A 17,811-nucleotide genomic window follows, 5' to 3' on the forward strand; every position below is an offset into this window, starting at 1 on the left:
GCATCTGCATCACGTGCAAGTCCCGCACATGCTCGTATTTTAGCTCCTGCCAAGCTTGGCAGCGCGCCTGGCGCGGCCTCAGCAGGATCGCCCTTGCCGTCATGTACGCTTTCCCTGGTTTTTGTTGTGCTCGTTTATTGTTGTCTGAGAATCCCTCCATCTTCTTCAGATTCTCCCTTTTTCATCTCACATGCCGACCTGTCCGCATCCACGTTTTTGCATTCCTTCTCCCGCTGCCCCTCCATCACGCGTCGCTCCTTGGCTCAGCGATCTTTGTTTTGGTGGGCTCTTGTGTCTCGCCCGGCCATCATCTGACTGCTTCGCCCAGCGCCGAGCCCTGCACAATTTCGTCATCGTTGCTATTGCTGCAGCACCTGTGAACCCACCCCGACCGCTCACCCCAATCGCCCCCAATCGCTCCAAATCACCCCAAACCACCCCCAATCGGCCCTGGATGACCCTGAATTCGCAGACCCTGAAAACCACCAACGTCCTACACGCGTTCTTGACGCTTCCGGCATTCCCTGTTTTGGCGGCGATGCTGCCTCTTTAAAGATCCTTTGTTCATTCGCGTCGGGGCTTTCCTTTGTTCTGTCGGCGTTTCTTCGTTCGGCTCGCTTCTTCGACATTTGCCTTTCCATCCCACTCTTCCAGAGCAGATCGAGTCATCCAGTCTTGTTTCTTGATCGCCCCAGTTTCGGGAGCAAGCATGTCCAACGACACAGCTAGCACTGTCAAAACGGACAACGACAACAGCGCGAGCAACAGAACCAACAACAACAGCAATGGCGAGATGAACGACGAGAAGGCATCCGGCCGCATAGGCCGGCTGTGGCCATGGGGAGTGAGAAAGAGTACCACCAGTACACCTCCCGACAATGACACCGAAGATGACATCGAAGGAGGCAGAGGGCGGCCCACGAAGTGGAGCATGGGCGTGCTGAACGATCCCAGGACGCACGAAGTGCCAGGTTTGTCTGCTCCTCTCTGCACCGAAATGTCTCAAATTCCAGACGTCCGCTGACATTGTAGGCTCCGTTCTGCTTCTGACCGGCTACCGAAACGAGCCGCTGGGTCTGCACAACGCCCCTGCACGAACATCCCACTCGTCCCTGCCGGCCCAGTCACCCATCCGGAGCCGACCAAACAGCCGGTCGAGCAGCCGCGCCCGAACCCGTCCGAGCCTGGGCAGCCGCCGCTCGTCCCGCCAATCCGCCCGCGTGATCGCTCCCGCCAAGAAGACCAAGGAAACCAAGAACGGCGCCATCATCCTCGACCCGCAGCCCGAAGAGTCCCAAAACGACCCCCTGAACTGGCCCACGTGGCGACGCGACGCCGCTCTGCTGTCTCTGGGCTTCTACTGCATGCTCGGCGGCGGCATGACGCCCATCCTGGCCGCCGGTTTCAACGACATTTCTGCCACGTTTCATGTCTCCACCGAACAGGTCGCCCTCACCACCGGCCTCTACATGATGGGCCTCGGTGTCGGCTCCGTCTTCTTCTCGCCCACGGCCATCCTGTGGGGCAAGCGGCCCGTCTACCTGCTGGCGTCCATCATGTTCAGCGCCTCGGCCATCTGGTGTGCCTCGGCCACCAACTTCACCTCCTTGCTGCTGGGCCGCATCTTCCAAGGCATCGCCGTCAGCCCCGTCGAGTGCCTGCCGTCCGCCACCATTGCCGAGATCTTCTTCCTGCACGAGCGCGCGTACCGCCTGGGCATCTACACGCTGCTGCTGCTGGGCGGCAAGAACCTGTCGCCGCTGGCGAGCGCGGCCGTCATCCAGAGCAAGGGCTGGCGTTGGGTGTTTTGGGTCCTGGCCATCATTGTCGGCGCCTGCTTCTTTCTGCTCTTCTTCTTTGTCCCCGAGACATTCTGGGACCGCACGCCGCGACCCAAAGACCGCTCGCGGTCGAGGAAGTCGTCCAAACGGAACCTCTTTGACCACCACCATGACGCACACCACCATGAACCTCTCACGCCTGCGCAAGACGCGGTTACTCCCACACCCCAGCGTCCACAGCTCACTCACAGAAACACGCAGAACCTTCACGTCGGGTTCTCCGTTCCCGATGCAGACGCGCCGCGTGAACCCGACACGATTACCGAAGCAGCCCCAGTGACCCACCTCCAGGTGCCCGCAGAGGCTCTCTCGCCACAAACGCCCGTGGATGTGCGGAGCCCCGCGTATTCAGATGCCGATTCGGGCTATTTTCCGTCTCCCTCCCACCAGCAAGGCACCGACGTCATCCCGGCAGGGCTCGGCCAATACACGCACGACCTGCGCGGCAAGCCTGCACAGACGTTTGTCCAGCAGCTGCGCCCTTGGAACGGCCGCCTCCACTACGACAACTGGTTCCGCGTGTCCCTGCGGCCGTTTGTTCTGTTCGCCTACCCGGCCGTCCTCTGGTCGGCTGTTGTCTATGCCTGCTCCATTGGCTGGCTCATTGTCCTGTCGGAATCCGTGTCCGTCATCTACCGCTCGCCCGAAACGTACAATTTCTCCGCCCTCGCCGCCGGTCTTGTCTACATCTCGCCCTTTGTTGGCGGTGTCCTGGGCACGGCTGTCGCCGGCAAGGTCAGCGACGTCATCGTGCGCATCATGGCCCGCCGCAACGGCGGCTTGTACGAGCCCGAGTTTCGGCTCGTCATGGCCGCCCCCGTCGCCGTCACCACCGTCATCGGCCTCATGGGCTACGGCTGGTCGGTTGAGGTCCGTGACCAGTGGATCGTCCCTACCATTTTCTTCGGCGTCATTTCGTTTGGCTGCTCACTCGGCTCGACCACGTCCATCACGTTCTGTGTCGACTCGTACCGCCAGTACGCCGGCGAGGCCCTGGTGACGCTCAACTTTTCCAAGAATGTGCTGCACGGCCTCGTCTTTAGCCTCTTCTTCAACAGCTGGCTGCACGCCAAGGGCAGCAAGTCGGTCTTTATCTGGCTCGGTGTGATCCAGCTGGTTTTGCTGATGGGCACCGTACCCATGTACATTTACGGCAAGCGGGCACGCATGTGGACGGCGCGCCGGAACCTGATGGAGAAGTTGTAGCGTGCTTCATTTTGGCTTTTTGTCCTGCGAGATTTACAGCGTATTTTGGACGGATGTAGTTGGGAGGCATCCATTCCGTATTTTCATTGTTTTGCAATAGTTTGGGTCGCACCACTGCATTTTCTGCATATGTATCGGCATTCGTGTTGGAACAGCAAGGCTTTTTGGAAGACCATTCAAGGTGGTGGCATCTGCATTGTCCTGGATACATCATAAACGACACTCTGCATTTTGGCTTTCTTTTCTGGAATAAAGAACAATTCACATTCCCTTTGCTCATGGCGTGACGGCTCCGACCAAACTGCCGTATTTGAGGGAGTTGAGAGTGGCTGCATACTGCCCGCTCGATGGAGACACAGTGACGATCATGGTCGAGTCACTGTCCTCGGACGCCACGAAATGCTCGCGAAGGACCATGGTCAGTGTCGACGAGCGGAACGGGATCCTAGGTTGGTCGGCCGACCATGCACACATCACCTCCTTTAGCGCCAGGAGGTCGGTGTTGATTTGCTGCCCTTCCTGCCGCTCCTGAGGTGTCTGGCGGACGATGGGCTGTTTCGAGCCCGCAGTGGTCTTGTCATGATGGTATTCGGCGCCAGCAAGATCGACAAAGACCATCTTGCCGCCCAGGCACGGGGCTGCGCCGTCGTCCGTAAGGATGGCGTCAGCGTGCTCCTCGGCTGCCGCAACGCGCGCTTCGTACTCGTTCTTTTCGGCCTCGGCGGCGTCAATCCGTGCCTGGTTGACCGTGTAGTCGGGATTGCGTGTCCATCCGCCGCCGGGCAGCCTCAGAATCCCCTTGCCCTGCTCCTCGATCATAATGTCCGTCGCGCGCTTGCCGACGGGGACGAGTTCCGACTGCCGCTCGATCACCGCCTGGCGCGCCGCGACGAGCGACGCGCAGACAATCTCCAGCTCGAGGATGGCGTGGGTGCGCGAGCTCTGGTCGTGCACGCTCGACGAGCCGACGGCGCGGCCGGCCAGGGCCTCGGTGAGGCCGTGGTGCAGCTCGTCAAACGACCAGCAGACGCGCTGGACGATTGGGCAGACGCGTACTTTGCCGTCCGCGAGCATCTCTGTCTCGCCGCGAATATGGACCTTGCCGTCGGCGCCTTGGCGGACGTGGCACTCTTTGTGGTGGTTGAGCAGGTCAAAGGCCGACCGTTTGCGCATCTCAAAGAGACGGAAACCAATGCCGAGACGCTCGCCGCTTGTGCCGGTGCCGGTGTCGTTATTGCGCGCTGCGATCGCCTCAAACAGCTTCTCTGCAGCCATCAGGCACACGCCGGCCTCGGTTTTGCCGTCGTACCCGATAATGGTATGCGTCTTGCCGCTGCCGGAATGGCCATAGGCGAAAAAGCTGCCCCGGCCCCCCTCCAGGACACGAGGCAGGGTGGGCGCAACGACGGCGTCGTAGACGCACTGGTTGTCGTCGTCTGGCACGAAGATGTGGCGAAACGCATGCGGGCTCGTCCACGATGGAATTTTTGGGCCTGCGTTCGTCGGGTCAGAGATGGCCACAGACGACAGCGCGAGCCCATCCTTGTCAACGGATGTTGTCGTTCGCGTAAGCTCTCCCCGAGCGCTTTCCATGTCTTCCAGAGGCCGCCACCGCGCAACAACAGACATGGATCTCATTGTCAGAGTAGACAGTAACGAATTGTATTTTGTGAATATGGCAGTGCATGGTAAGCAGGAAAAATAGAAAAAATGGCGGGGAAAGAATTCGAAACGGGGTTGTTGAAAAGTAAACAAAGTACCAAAATGTTGTTGCCTAGCGCCATTGGCATAACTTTCCACGACGAACCAACACAATCTGAATTAGCAGTGTATGCTGGCAAAGGCCGTGCACACTATGACGGACATTACAGGTAGAAAACAGCGTTGATTAATTATTTAAAGTTACATCTGATTTGCAGCTACTTGTAAACATTTATTTATTTGTTTTTTTCTTGTGCAATTTTCGTTTCTGGTACTTTGATTTTTTGTCGGTGTTTTGTTCTTCTTTACCCCTGATATGCTCCAAAACATAGAAACGTTAATGCAAACAAGTTCTTACCCATATCCTTTCTCACTAGTAACTTTCCATACATAACTAGTCAAAGACATCCAAACAATCCCAATTGAGCGAACAAACTTCCCGGTCTCCCATTTGCTCTGTCGTAAGAGTGGCCATTCTGCACTTTTATGTGACATCGGCCCATTGAGCAGGCCCGTTGACGCTGCCAGGATACGCCATTACTCCAGGCAGCAAGGACGGGAAAGCTGATGCGGCTCTTTCTCGACCGTACGAGCACCTTTTGGCAGAGTGGTCCCAGAGCGAGGCGGGGCAAAAAGTGCACAAAGTTGTCTTCGACGCACAGCGTAGGCCTTGATTATTCACGAGAGTCGCTGAGACCCGACGTTGGCGAGGGATTTTGACGATTGCCAACATATATCTGGCAGTGCATGCCCTCTTCTCTTTTTTAACCTTCCCTTTTGACCAACTTCCTTCACTCCTGCACTGGACTGGAAAACCAAACGAACTAGCAAACATTAAGATTATATTCTCGTCGTACTCCTATTTGAAGTCCACAAGTCTGCAAGTTGAGATACCATTGAGCTCTTGCCTCTGGGGATGCGGTATTCTAACAAGATGTATAGGCTGTCACCTCACCATGTCTCCCCCGATTTGCTTCCTTTGCCATGAGCCAAGCGAGCGCTTCGTGACACGACAATCCAATCGAAAGAGAAATGCTGGGCGCCCTTACTACAAGTGCAGACCGTGTAACAAGTTTCTCTGCTTCGTCGATGAGCGGGGAGTCAACCCCAACCACCCATGGTGTCATTGCCGTCGTCCGAGCAGACTACAAGTGTCGGGTCCAGAGAAGTCAATTCCCCGTTCGCTGCATTTTGTATGCAGAACCGGAACTTGCGACTATTTCAGCTGGCAGCACAAGAGCGGCGAGCCCGTCACCGTGACTGACGATGTTGTGGGCATGATGGCAAACCTAGCGATCGTTTAAACTGCTCAATGGTCGAGGGGTTCGCCATTTGGACTCTACAGGCATCAAGTGGGTATGCTAGTTTCCTACCTGTGGCCATCTTTGAGCTAGGTTTGAACAGTGGCAGCAGCGCTATGCGTTTACTAACAATATGGTGGACTCAACACCCATGATACTCCAAGAGAGGACGTCAAAATGCATGCCAACACAACAGAAATGTGACAGGCCTGCAGCATCACTATTTTCCATTCTGTGCAACATAAGACCTTGTTTCAAATCGTGCTTTCTCTACCACCTTGTCGGTTTGGTTCTCTTCTTTCTATCCCAATGCTTTGGATATGTTCTCACCGTGTTTGCATGTTTAGCTAGTCCTTGTTTGTGTCCGTCGTTCTCTCGTGCATTTTGTGGCCAATTATCCAGATTGTGATCCTTTCCCTCCACACTGTTTCTTCTTCCCAACACGCGACAAATCAAAAATACATATATATACATATATCATTTTATCAATGTCAGTCAACAGATATGCAAGAATCGTACCTACCGTGCTGTCAATGGCACAAAATCGTTCCGCGAACAGTGTGATAGGGCCTAGCCTGCCACTTGTAGCCGCTTCATGGACTGCCAGTCTCGAGCTACTTTTAATAAACTCAAGACAATAAACGTCACGGTTAGGATGGTCTGGGATTGGGACTCAAATATCCTTGGTCGCTAAGATACAACATTATTTAGTTTAGCTGATTATTTGTGCGTCCTTCTCGCTGCTTGTCTCATTCAAGTGCCATGGCCGACCATCAGGGAACCTCCAAGAGGCAGGCTCTCTAGGCGATGGACACAGGGGTCCCACTGAATAGGGCAGGAATCTGATAATTTTCATGGCGCCAAGGAGCGGTTGTGTTTGTCGTGATGCGAGAAAATCAAATCAATCAGACAAGGAAGTTGATCGGATAGTTTTGTACATTATGTAACGGGAATTTCCACCCACCGAGGGCTCCAGGATTGGCCCATTGTCATTGCAGAAAATGGCATGAAGGATAGGATGTGCCGTATTGTGTGTAGAATCAACGTCTGTTACAACCAATATCACCAACTCACCAGCATAATCCATTCAGATAATCTCAAGGTAAGACCTCAAACGGTTTCTCTCTTATTCATTGACAATGCCCTGTTTCCATCGGAGGTCTTGCCAAATCTGCGGCGACGAATAAATGTAAAAATATTCTCCGTCCGAACCTGAAATAACCCTCAAACATCGTCCCATGCGGATGGATTTGTTGATGCGTGTTAGCCGCAGCAGAGGCGGTTCTGTTTACTCTGGAGTCATCTGTCGAACAACTAAAACAAATTTTGTCGTCACCGCTTATCTAAACTTGTAGCCTCTGTAACCTTTTATGCGTGCCACAAACCGTTAATATCTTATCGTCGGTACACGCATGTACGAATCGACCCAGGCCTGCCTTCTTGCTTCCCCGCCCTTCTCTGCGTATACAGCATGCTCATCTGCCGACATAGCGTCCCATTTCCCTTTTGCGTACGACATGTCACCGTTCGGCCATGCTTTGGCTTCGTCGCTGTATTTGACGGACTCATAGTAGATAATGAACGGACGCTTCGAGGACGACCCAAATGGCCATGACGGCGGCGTGTTGTAGAAGAGCAGGGGTTCTTGCTGTTGCTGGCCTGTCGGCTGTGCGGCTTGGTGATCGAGACAAACCTGCTCCTCTTTTGCAGTCCGCGGCATCTTTGGCGGTCAGACCGGGTGGCGGCCAGGCTGCCATGATGTAAATTGAGGGCGCCCGGTTGGTGGTGAGGAGAGGGGATTGAGAAGACCAAACCAAGAGAAAGGATGAAACACGAGGGGAGACGAAAAAGATAAAACGGGGGAAAAGATAGGGGCGCAGGCTAAGAGCAACAGCACCACCAATGTCCACGATGTTCCATCTAAGATCAACTGGGCAAGTCGTACGACCGAGAGAGGAATAGAGTCTCAAAGCATGCACGATTGTGGGTAGGGTTAAGTTAAGCTTCGTAGTGCAGGTGCTTGCGCGCCGGCGGAATGCCTTGTTGGGAGGGAAGCGCACCCTTTTCTGACTTTCCGGTGGGACCTAAACAAAAATGAAACATTGGAATTTTTGCTGCTCGAGTTCATCCCACTGTTCCTATCGTCTGTGTTCTTGGACCGCCCTTTGTGCACAATTGACCTTTAATGTTGCGAGAGAGTGTACAAAAGGGGGAGGGGTTCCAGCACGAGCCACATAGCTAGGGTCAACACAGTGGCGCGGCAGGCCCTGGCTCTGAATCAGTATGGGCGACAGTTGAAGGACCAGAAAAAGCACAACATGAAACAAAAAAAGGAGAGGCTTGGTAGCAGCCCTATGAAACAAGTCGGATCCGACAGGAAAACAACCTTCAGAAAACTTCGCCCCCGGAATTAAATGTTCGGATAGCGCTGCTAGGAAAGGCTCCGTGGATGTCACACAAAACACGGAGGTGTGGTCCCAGCGGTCACATTTTCTTTTCTTTTTTTATTTTCGTTGGAACGATTGGACGCCAGTTTTTGAATTCAGACAAACATAGTTTCTATTTTTGCATACGAAAGCCTAATTTGGGTAGCATCCCTTCCCCTCTGTTTTTCTTTTTCTTTTTGCAAAATGGGCACTTTTGATCTCTCCCTCACCTCTGCTTCCCTTAAGGAAAGTCGGAGGGGCTTAGACTGGCTAGGTTTCATGTGTTAACGCTGCTACTTCGAGACGCGTCCAAAGAGGGGTGGCAGAGATCTCTGCAGCCTCTCGAAGAAGCAGGACTAGGGCCGGTGTCTATATTCGTACTGTATCTGTATAACATACGTTTCACGATGGCCGCAAGATGGGCTCTCCTGTCGGCCTTCCATCCCTAAATGGGCATCTACCCAGCTGATATTGAACTTGGTCAAAGATAAAAGTTGGCAGTAGCCACACCCTTCGAGAAACGTACAAGAATTGGCTTAGCTTTCCCCACTTCCCTTTTGCCATTTTCGCATTGTGTCCGTCCAATTTTTTCTTGTTCTTTTTATTTTACCATGTCTCTCTTGCTGTCCGACGGCCGTTACAAGTTCAAGTCGCGGAAGCGGCTCCGCCGCTTTCTCGACCTTGAGTCACCTTACGACACATGTCTAGAATGCGGGGGGTCAATCAAGACGGACGTCGCGGCCCTACTCAGCCAGCTCCTCGGATCAACTGTACCTTCTCCTTCTGCGGCAGACTTGTTAAGCGATCTAAGCCACGTCGTCATCTGCAAAAGAGAGCAATGTCGGAAACGAGCACCTCGGTTGTACAAGACATGGTGTGATAAGATGTGGAAGCATTACCTACAGGAGCATGGGCTGAGCTTAAACGACTGTGGAAGCAGACCGGCTGGGTTTACGAGGAAAACATGGGACAAAGCACTCGAGAAGACTGATGAGGCCGCGGACTCGGCATACGAATCGACCAAAGATGGCTCGTCTTCTGACTCGGATTATGAGACGGACTCTGATTCGGGCGATGAGACGGAAGCCAGCTCCGATGAAAAAGACAGTACGGACAGTGATAAGGACACGGATACCGAAGTGGTTGGAATGGGGCGGCTTTCCATCACGCGAGAACCAACGAGAAAAACAAAGCCGTCATTTACCAAGGTCACCCAAGTCTCGGCCGCCGAACAACGCAAACAACTTCTCAATACCATAGTTCGGACCATATCCCAAAACTACCGCCGCAAAGGCTACATCTACGGGTACCGGCAACCTGGCCTCGATGGTTACATCAAAATCGGATACGTCTTTGATACACGCAAGTCTCAGGTGGATCCCGTCCAATACCGACTGGCTACGTGGAAAACAAACTGCAAGCACGACATCGCTCTAGTTTTCACTCAGAAGATCGAGTGTTATGCGACCCAGAGGATTGAGAGCCTTATCCACAAGACGCTACAAAAGTATCGCCACGAGCAACATCCGCCATGCGAGTCGTGCTAGAAACGAACCGGAGGAGGAAAACACGATGAGTGGTTCAAGGTAGACCGGAACAAGGCACGCAAGGTGGTCGACTTCTGGGCGCGGTTTGCCCAGACGCAGCCGTACAGGAATGGCCGGCTGTCGCAATTCTGGTTTGAAGACATCGACTTCCAGGCGCGCAGTAAAAATATACCAAAAGACTACTCGGTTGTGAACTGGATGGCTGCAATGACCCCTTTGATAGATATGGTAGGTCAGCGGCAAAGCGCCGACAGATGGACTGTGTAAAGTGATTATATACGATGCGAATACTATTTGACGCTTATTTATGTAGTCGAAGTGGATTCTTTTTATATTTCTCGTGGTGTTTCTTTCCTACATTGGCTTGGCGACTAGAGACAGGGTGAAGGCTTGCAGTAGTCTGGTGCAATATTGTATGTCCGTGAGATCTCTTCATTATACCTGGATATTACTACTTCACCGTCTTTTACACGAATCGTTTTCTTGTCTTGCTTGTAGGTTGTTGTGCCGTTGCACACCACCCTGCCCCTGAATCCTGTATTTAGTCCGACCTCTGCCTGCATCCCGTATTGTAGCTCCTTGAGCTACGTCCTCGTCTTCAACCTGACTGTTACAAAGACACTTTCAAGGTGGAGAAAGACTCTGCCAGGTGATCAGGCTAGGGAGTCTAAGTTCTGATAAGACAGTAAGAAGGTGTAACGGTCGAATAATAACTCAACACTTGCGAGGCGGTGTGGGGAGGTAATTAAATGCAGTAGTAGGATGTTATGAACATGGCCACACGGGCCTTGATAGCAAGCCAGGACAACACAGCCGACCCCTCAATGGGCACGGAGGATAGATAATGCGACTAACGCCGGGCAGCTGTGGCTTCTAGCCCCGAATTCCTGGGATAAAACGGTGGCTGACGCAGCCGGTTAAATCACCTAGATCTCAAGAGGCAGGTAGCTCACGCAGAGCTCTAAATAGCGCTATTCACAGAGCAAAAGAATGTCTATTCGTCTTGATTATTGTAGTTCTTCCGAGGCCAGGAAGTGGCTGGAAATAAAGCATCATAATATTAGGGGCTCGAAGCCGCTGGATTCGATGCCAAAGGCACTAGAGCCTTAGTCGTCAGAATCCACAATGGCTCCGCTTTATCCTTTTTCCATATCCCTTAAGGCATGCCTAGCCTCTTGGTCTCGTGGCGCGGCCCGCTGGACAGGCCGCGTGGGGTCATTTCGTAACAATTTACCCTGGTTCTTGTCACCATTGTTTCTGACCGTCTTTGATTCGGGCAAAACCAGGCATATTTTTAGAAGCAAAAACATTCAAAACGAAGATGTACTGAGTAGGGGAAACGCGAAAGCTAATAAAAGTTGGGAAATTGACCGCCACCTTAAATGCCGCGGGGTAATACCCAATAAAAGGGATATCTCCTCAGGGTCGTGCGGCTGACACCTATCAGGCCCTCTCTCGCTTTCGCAGCTCGCCAGCTTGCCTGGCAAGTGGCGTGGCCGAGAAATATCCCGCACGCGTACAGCAAGGAAGACTTCGATAACAAGGACAATATTTTGTTCTTTGCTTTCTTGCTTTTTTCTCCCTAACTTTCAAACCAATAGCGGCGGCCGAAAACTCACACGTTCGTTGCCTGTACTGCCAGGCGTGTAACGTCTCCCAAGAAAACCAATGGCCTACCAGCTGCTTTGGAATGGAGGCGACGCACCAGATGCAGAGTGAGTCCGTAAAACTGCAGTCCTCCCTTTTTCCCCCCTGAAAACGACAAAAAGACAACACCTTGATAAGGCTTGCTAATGCTCTTTCCACAGCATCTGGTTCGTGCATGGCCTTAGAGGGAACCTGATTGATACATGGTCATCTGGTCAGTACAGTACCCGAGATGAACGTTTCTAGCACAACACTTCATTAACCTCAACGGCAGGCAAGGTTTGCTGGCCGCGTGACCTCTTAAAGGTTGACACCCCAACATGTCGCATCTTCACCTGGGGTTATGATGTGAACGTTGCGAATGTCACCCACGCTGCGAGTCACGCCACGATTTTTGGCCACGCCGAAAGTCTTCTCCAAGACATCTGCATGTCCCGGGCGAGCAAAGGCGAGGCTGAGAGACCGCTTGTATTTGTCGGCCACAGTCTTGGCGGCTTGGTCATCAAAGAGGCTCTTATTCGTTCGTCCGAGTACTTCTTCAACAGGCAGGATGAAGAACTGGGCTCGGTATACGCTTGCACAAAGGGAATCGTATTCCTCGGCACGCCTCATCGTGGCAGTGAACTCACGTCATACGGCCATGTTGTGGCGAAGGTGGCCAAGGTGTTCCTCCGAAATCCAAACGAACATTTGATCTCCTTGCTGGAAAAGGAGTCTCCAATCCTGGAGCGACAACGGCGATCCTTTGCCAGCATCAGCAAGAACCTTGACATCGCTTGTGTCATTGAAGAACTTCCAACCTCTTTGGGAATTGTGGGTGCTTTATAAACTGCCCTGATGGCTTTCGCGCATCACCAATACTGATAGAAGAGCTGCAGGTTGTGCCGGAGTCGTCGGCAACGATCGACGGGTTCAATGTCAAATACCAACAGATCCCCAGGAACCACATGGACATGTGCAAGTTTGCAACACAGGACGAATTAGGGTACAAACGGGTCGTTTTCTTGCTTTGCAACATTATCAAGAGGACTCTTGGTAAGTCTTGCTCTCAAGCACGACCATCGGCGGGCCAACATCTGGCAGCTGGTCCTACACCAGGATTGAGAGCGCCGCAAGCAAGCCTCGCTCCTGCACCTGAGACTCCAAGTGAAGAGACTAGGCACCAATATGACAAAGTTTGAAGAAATATGCTGCTCAAGATACCAGTGTAGCTGCATGGTGTATGCCTGGCCCAAATTGGTGTACGGCTGTCAAGAGAGCACTTCATTCATTTCCTGATTTTCCCCAGACTAGGATACTCATTAACCTAAAGTAATAAAAGTGCATTAACATATCCTCTCTCAGCTAGGGAACGGACCTACGAAGATATGGTACAAGGTTTGTTCGCCGGCAAAATTCTCTGTCATTTTGTGTTTTGGGTTGTTGACACCCAAGAATCAGCTCTCTTATTGAGCCTTCAGTTTCCGACCATGGATCTACGCGAAGATACGTTGGATCCCGCCCATAGGAAGACTTTCAACTGGTTTATAGATTTGAGTGGCTCTTCCCGCGAAGGACCGTCGTCTCCTTTCCTACGATGGCTCTCCACGGAGGAGCCAATGTTTTGGCTCAGCGGCAAGGCAGGGTCGGGAAAGTCGACATTGATGAAATTCCTGATCACACACCCAGATCTTGATGCGGTCCTCCACACCACGATCCCAGGCAAGAGAATCCTAGTCGCCTGGCACTATCTGTTCGAACGAGGCAAAGATCCCCTTCAAAAATCACTGGAAGGACTCTTACGCCACCTTTTGTATCACCTCGTCTCCCAAAATAAACTTTTCGCTAAGCCCATTTTCCGGCAGCAGAAAGTCACCCGGACCTTCAATTACCAAAAGAAATGGTCGTGGAAAGAGCTGAATATGGCTCTCCAGGCGGTGTTGACAGAAAAGCCTCCCGAATTTGAGGTGATCTTGCTCATTGACGGACTCGACGAATATCGGCCGGTGGAAAAGTTATTGGCAACCGAGAACGGCCAATATGATGACGACGACGACGATGACGACGACGAAGACCCTAGCTCTGACCAAGCGAGAATGATCGCGGATGGCCACCACGAGATCGCAGACCTCGTCTGTAAGCTTTCCCAATTCGAAAATGTCCGCCTGTGTGTGTCGAGCCGCCCTCTGCTCGTATTCCGCGACACATTCGCGTCGTTCCCGTCTGTGGAGCTACACTCTCTGACTACCAACGACATACGGTCCTATGTAACCGATCGCCTGAACGGGAACCAAAGCCTGATGGAGCTAAACGTCTTGCGGCCTTCGTTTGCGCTTGATGTCGAAAAGGAAATACTGGCCAAAGCAGACGGCGTCTTTCTCTGGGTACGGCTTGTACTTGATGTCCTCATCCGAGGACTTAGCGACAGAGATACTGTGGACGAGCTGCTTCACAAGCTGCGGAGTATGCCGAAGCAGCTTGGGGGTAAGAAGGGTCTTTACATGGCCATGCTCCTAAACCTCCCGGTTGCCTATCGCAAACAAAGCTACGAATATTTTCAGATCTTGCAGCACGCTGAAGAAGATCTCGACCCTCTGGTGCTATCCTTTGCAATAGAGGATCCTCAAATCGTGTTTACGACTCCTATAGGACACTCTGTCCCACAAAGTGAAACGGATATCCGCAGAAAACGCACCATGGACCGGCTCCTGAGTCGCTGCGGAGGTCTTCTAGAGAAGACGACAAATAGCGACAGGAAAAACCCATTACCGCGCGTCGACTTCATCCATCAGACTGCAAAGGAGTTTGTCAAGAAGCGAAGAAACTGGGAGTATCTGCTACAGACCAGTGACATTGCCAATTTTGATGGATCTCTCGCGTTGCTCCGAGCGTCCGTTATGATGTTGAAGTGCTCAAAGGCACGGAACTTGCTAAGATCGTCTAACGACCGCTGGTACAAGCTCCATGTGTGTCTTCAATATGCTCGTGCCGCTGACCTCATGTCGGCGGCCCAGACCGCCGAGCTTCTCTTGCTGATAGACAAGACCATGTTTTCCTTCAAACAGGCCGACACATATTTCCATACCACACATCCTCAACAAGGCCGATATAGTGGGGTTCCAAATTTTGACGATATGCTCTCCAACTATCATACCATTACGCAAGGCAGGACTATGAGGCAAAAGACCGAATACATGTCAGAGCACTGGGCTGTTAACGACCCATTTGAGACTGATACGTTCAGTGACAAGAACTTTATTGCCGTTGCGGTCCAAAACAACTTGGGCAATTTCTTACGACTGGCAAGCAAAAACGGGAAGATCGTCCAGAAGCTCTTTCAAACAAAATATCCCTTATTGGCCTACGCACTGGTGCCCTGCAGCTTCAAGAACCAGTTTTTTGATTTCGAACTGAAACGGTACCAGTCGCTGCCTAATGTCACACATGTGCTCCTTGAGCTGGGGCTGAACCCGAACGAGAAATATACAATACCCTCTCTCCCTGTGTGGACAGTCTGGGAAGGATTCTTAACCATTGGTTATTATAACCTAGGAGAATTGCCGCTGCTCCCGATGGACTACCACGAGAAAGATGACAAGGAAATCTTTCGAATCTGGTTAGGGAATGCTCGCTTCCTCGTCCAGCATGGAGCTGACGTTAACGCGACGGTTGACTCCTGGAAAGCCCCGTTGCTTTTGAGTTCCAGGCAATACCGACGCTTGTCAGCTCTTTTCTGCGTCATCCTGTGTCTGTGGCACACGTATAAACACCAAAGCTGGCACGAGGGTTTACTAGAGATGATGGTCGAAAAAGGGTTTAGTCTACTGCAGGGCGAGCTTAACGACCTCCTGGAGCTGGCGGGTATGTTCAATGTTCAGCAGCCTTTTGTGCAAGGCGTTTTAGAAGCACTTGCAGCAAAGGCGATAGAGAATCCGCAGAGAGCGGTTAGAGGTGGCGCGTTGCCGCAAGACACGGTGCCTGCCGGCTTAGTCCAAACTTTAGGGCTATTATCAGTGGAGAACCATCTCGCCCCTTTAACTTCTACCCAGAATTCGAGTGGAATACAGAGTACAAGGGCAGACTCTGTAATAAATGAGTGGACCGGTCCGGGAGTGGAGACAGAAGAGCTAGCAAGGCGGCGCGGCCTGAAGCGGGTGGGCAAGGGGTTTAAGCGGTTAATCGGGCGGTAAAGAAGTACGACTAAATAAAAAAGTGTAAAGGGTAAGTGAACCCATCCATTATCCGCCCTTCCGCTTACCACAAAACAGATAGAACATGGACGAAACGGGATTCTCCAGGGGCGAGGGCCAACAAGTCTGGATGTTACAAAGTCACTTCCCAAGGGATATAGTCTCTGCTAGGTGATCAGTCCAGGGAGGGGCTTGTTCTTATTAGGAACGATGAGAAGGTGTAACGGTCGAACGGATAAATCAACACGTATAAGAGGGTGTGGTGATTTGTATGCCATGAAGGCACAGGAATACAGGTTCATGTAGGCTTGTATTTTAGACAGTCCGTAAAGACTGAGTCATGTATCTAGTTTACTGGGAGGAAGCCTAAGTCTTATATATCTGGTGAACTTCATACAGCTTCATTCACAAACTTCATTCCCGTAGTACTGGCCACGCATGTGCTGGCCCCAAATGTGCAGCACCTTTCGTACTGTCCCTTCCTGTGTACCAGCACCACTCTTGTGCTGTTCACCTGTTTAGGCTGTCCATTCTTTCCGTCGTTCCTTGCCACCCTGGGTCTCCTTTTGGGCCTCATAGGACCAGAATCGTAACATTAGGAGCTCTAGTTCTAATTTCAAACGAGTCCTTGGTCGATTAGTTGGCCCTATAATTAACAGGGCGTTTTCCCTTGGCTGGTCGACCTTTGGGCGAGCGGGCTTCTTTAGCAATGTGGTAATAACATAACACAAGGACGAGGTGGTACTATATTCCCATCTTCCATCCCTCGCATTGGCAAGTAAGTTTCTGGTCTCCCGTCTTCTTTTCTCACAACTTCGAGGTGCCTGCCAATGTGACATCGCGCTGCACCTGCGCATCGTCCACGACAATCGCCGCCTTGCCCTTGATCTTGCCGCTGTGCACCAGCTCCACCAATTCGTGGATCTTTTCCAGGCCCTGGAACGGTACCGTATGCAGCTCGATGCCGTGCTTCTGGATGGAAGCCACCATGTCCCGGCTCTCTTGCGGCGAGCAGAAACAACTGCCCACAAGCTTGATGTCGCGCATGATCAGCTCGGCAAACGGAATTGTGAAGCTATCGGGCTGCGCCAGCTCGACCACGGTGCCGTGCTTGCGTGTCACGGCACACGCAAGGGCAGCTGCGCTCGTCACGTCGGCCACCAGAAGCGTAGCGTCGACGCCGCCCGCCAATGCACCCGTCACTTTTTGTACCGCGGCGACATTGGCGTCTTTTCCGTCTCGCGCGTCCAGCACCAGTTCGGCACCGGCCTCACGCGTCGCTGCCAGGCCTTCGGGGCGGGCATCAATGCCAATCACACGCATCCCCGATTGCACGGCAAACTGTACGGCCATATGACCGAGGCCACCGCCGGCGCCGACCACACAGACCCACGACCGGGGCTTCAAGGAAGCGTGCTGGATGGCCTGCTGCAGGCCCCGCCAGACCGTCCGCCCTGCGCACGCCAGCGGTGCGGCCGCCAATAAAGACACATTGTCCGGCAGGAGCGTCGTCCAGCGCGCATCGACACGCGCGTATTCTGCAAAGAATCCGTCGACGGACAGCACGCCGCAGTGGCCCTCCAGTGCCGAGCAGTACTGCCGGTTGGACTCGGGCCCCGTGCACTCGCCGCAGGCGCCGCAGGTGTTGCGCGGCGTGCCGCACATGACGCGGTCGCCCACTTTGAATTCGCGCGAGGCAGCCACGGCCGACCCGATGGCTACGACGGTTCCGGATCCTTCGTGGGAGCCTGTGATCGGCTTCTTGGTGCCACCAAACTTGCCCTCCAACACCATGAGGTCGGTGTGGCAGAAGGAGGCGACGGCGACCTTGACGAGCAGGTCGTGCGGTTCGAGGTCCTTGGGCACGGCCACGGTGTTGAGCACGTACGGCTGGTTGTACTCGACGACCTGCACGGCCTTCATTGAGTCGGGGATGGCCATTGTGGAGATGTGATGTCGGAGGATCCCAATCA

The 17,811-nt window shown here is 52.9% G+C and overlaps 8 protein-coding genes across 8 annotated transcripts; 5 read left to right on the plus strand and 3 right to left on the minus strand.

Annotated features, from left to right (window-relative positions):
* Window positions 1–709: 709 nt before the first annotated feature.
* On the plus strand, window positions 710–3,047 carry SPSK_05986 (Major Facilitator Superfamily protein; the record flags this gene model as incomplete). Its single annotated transcript, XM_016732694.1, has 2 exons — window positions 710–971; window positions 1,033–3,047. The coding sequence occupies 2 exons, from the start codon at window positions 710–712 to the stop codon at window positions 3,045–3,047; spliced, it is 2,277 nt and encodes a 758-aa protein (XP_016592499.1).
* A 276-nt stretch (window positions 3,048–3,323) lies between these two features.
* On the minus strand, window positions 3,324–4,685 carry SPSK_06297 (kinesin family protein; the record flags this gene model as incomplete). The annotated part of the gene is made up of 1 exon (XM_016733003.1): window positions 3,324–4,685. The coding sequence occupies one exon, from the start codon at window positions 4,683–4,685 to the stop codon at window positions 3,324–3,326; it is 1,362 nt and encodes a 453-aa protein (XP_016592500.1).
* Window positions 4,686–5,704: 1,019 nt separating this feature from the next.
* Window positions 5,705–6,052, plus strand: SPSK_06757 (uncharacterized protein; the record flags this gene model as incomplete). The annotated part of the gene is made up of 1 exon (XM_016733454.1): window positions 5,705–6,052. The coding sequence occupies one exon, from the start codon at window positions 5,705–5,707 to the stop codon at window positions 6,050–6,052; it is 348 nt and encodes a 115-aa protein (XP_016592501.1).
* Window positions 6,053–7,436: 1,384 nt separating this feature from the next.
* Window positions 7,437–7,769, minus strand: SPSK_06765 (uncharacterized protein; the record flags this gene model as incomplete). Its single annotated transcript, XM_016733462.1, has 1 exon — window positions 7,437–7,769. The coding sequence occupies one exon, from the start codon at window positions 7,767–7,769 to the stop codon at window positions 7,437–7,439; it is 333 nt and encodes a 110-aa protein (XP_016592502.1).
* Window positions 7,770–9,086: 1,317 nt separating this feature from the next.
* SPSK_06494 (uncharacterized protein) lies at window positions 9,087–10,022 on the plus strand (the record flags this gene model as incomplete). Its single annotated transcript, XM_016733199.1, has 1 exon — window positions 9,087–10,022. The coding sequence occupies one exon, from the start codon at window positions 9,087–9,089 to the stop codon at window positions 10,020–10,022; it is 936 nt and encodes a 311-aa protein (XP_016592503.1).
* A 1,668-nt stretch (window positions 10,023–11,690) lies between these two features.
* SPSK_06393 (ribonuclease p/mrp subunit) lies at window positions 11,691–12,850 on the plus strand (the record flags this gene model as incomplete). Its single annotated transcript, XM_016733099.1, has 4 exons — window positions 11,691–11,737; window positions 11,831–11,883; window positions 11,944–12,482; window positions 12,548–12,850. The coding sequence occupies 4 exons, from the start codon at window positions 11,691–11,693 to the stop codon at window positions 12,848–12,850; spliced, it is 942 nt and encodes a 313-aa protein (XP_016592504.1).
* A 288-nt stretch (window positions 12,851–13,138) lies between these two features.
* On the plus strand, window positions 13,139–15,838 carry SPSK_05936 (uncharacterized protein; the record flags this gene model as incomplete). Its single annotated transcript, XM_016732644.1, has 1 exon — window positions 13,139–15,838. One exon carries the CDS (start codon window positions 13,139–13,141, stop codon window positions 15,836–15,838), a length of 2,700 nt encoding a protein of 899 aa, XP_016592505.1.
* Window positions 15,839–16,645: 807 nt separating this feature from the next.
* Window positions 16,646–17,779, minus strand: SPSK_06408 (zinc binding protein dehydrogenase; the record flags this gene model as incomplete). Its single annotated transcript, XM_016733114.1, has 1 exon — window positions 16,646–17,779. One exon carries the CDS (start codon window positions 17,777–17,779, stop codon window positions 16,646–16,648), a length of 1,134 nt encoding a protein of 377 aa, XP_016592506.1.
* Between the last annotated feature and the right edge of the window lie 32 nt (window positions 17,780–17,811).

This window comes from Sporothrix schenckii (assembly GCF_000961545.1).
Source record: "Sporothrix schenckii 1099-18 chromosome Unknown Cont38, whole genome shotgun sequence".
Taxonomy (NCBI): domain Eukaryota; kingdom Fungi; phylum Ascomycota; class Sordariomycetes; order Ophiostomatales; family Ophiostomataceae; genus Sporothrix; species Sporothrix schenckii.